Source organism: Penaeus monodon, chromosome 30 (assembly GCF_015228065.2).
Source record: "Penaeus monodon isolate SGIC_2016 chromosome 30, NSTDA_Pmon_1, whole genome shotgun sequence".
In the NCBI taxonomy this organism is placed as follows: domain Eukaryota; kingdom Metazoa; phylum Arthropoda; class Malacostraca; order Decapoda; family Penaeidae; genus Penaeus; species Penaeus monodon.
Genome location: NC_051415.1, coordinates 5,335,105 through 5,336,127, shown reverse-complemented (window position 1 = coordinate 5,336,127; position 1,023 = coordinate 5,335,105). Strand labels below are relative to the sequence as shown.

At 34.6% G+C, this 1,023-nt stretch overlaps 1 protein-coding gene across 1 annotated transcript in view; it reads right to left on the bottom strand.

The window, feature by feature from the left end:
• The window catches only part of LOC119592487, an 11,534-nt gene that overhangs the window by 4,728 nt on the left and 5,783 nt on the right, over positions 1-1,023 (bottom strand). Inside the window, exon 2 of the mRNA XM_037941321.1 lies at positions 31-232. Within this exon, the coding sequence (XP_037797249.1) occupies positions 31-232 (202 nt within the window). The remainder of the gene's footprint in view (positions 1-30; positions 233-1,023) is intronic.

The window sequence follows — 1,023 nt, the reverse complement described above, 5'->3', positions numbered from 1 at the left end:
GGAACAGAAGACGGAGTCACTAAAACTAACCTCTGCTTCGTGCGGATGCCCTGACCGGTGACTTTGGGCTGGCCATAGTGAACGCAGCAATACTTAATAGAAACAAACTTAAATCGCGCTGGGATGAAGTGCTTCTTTCGCCTGGAGTTCTCGTAAGCTACGCTGCACGATGATTTGACTCGGAACACAGAGCCAGTCTCCTCTTTGAACTTGTTGAATAGCTTCTCAAATTCTGCAAAAAGCAGTTTGGGTGTTAAATTCACATCTGGCTGATATACCTGCTGCTATTAAAGTGTGTAATTATTCACAGTACAAAATCTATTCCTATGCAGATTATTGTATATCACTACATTCTTAAGAGAAAAGCATCATGAATACATATATTGATAACATGATTAACAGGTACTTAATAAAGATCTATTTATCATTGTGTGTTTATATAAATACATATTATTAACTGGCACTTATAAACAGACTTGTAATGCACTGATAGATGAATAACTCCTCCTCTCAAAGGTCTTAAACCACTACTCACTCTAGAAATGACCTAATGCAAATTGTACATAATCAACTAGATTATTCCACACAGCATTCATCAATCATCTTGATCAAATGAGTGGAGTTATAAAGAAGTGATTTAGTATCTCTGTTTCTACAATGTAAACAGAGATAAACATTATATTTTTTTGAGTCATTCAATATCCACAGGCATAGAGATGGCAAACCACACATTAGTTTCAAATATTGCCTGTCCTTTTAATGACAGAAAATATATCTTTTGAACTAATCTAAAATCTCTTTTAGACTAAATCAGTCCCTTGGATCCCAGTGGATGTATCTTTGTTTAGTATATGTAAACATCTTGAATTCCTGCACAATAATTCAAACCCTAACAGTGTTGAATTATGTAAAATTTATGACAACTACCTTCACTTTCTATGCTTCCATGCAACTCCTTATTTCATGATTTGTCTGTTTTATGCTGTTTTCAAATATTTTAACCCACAATTTTCCTTTAAGCCT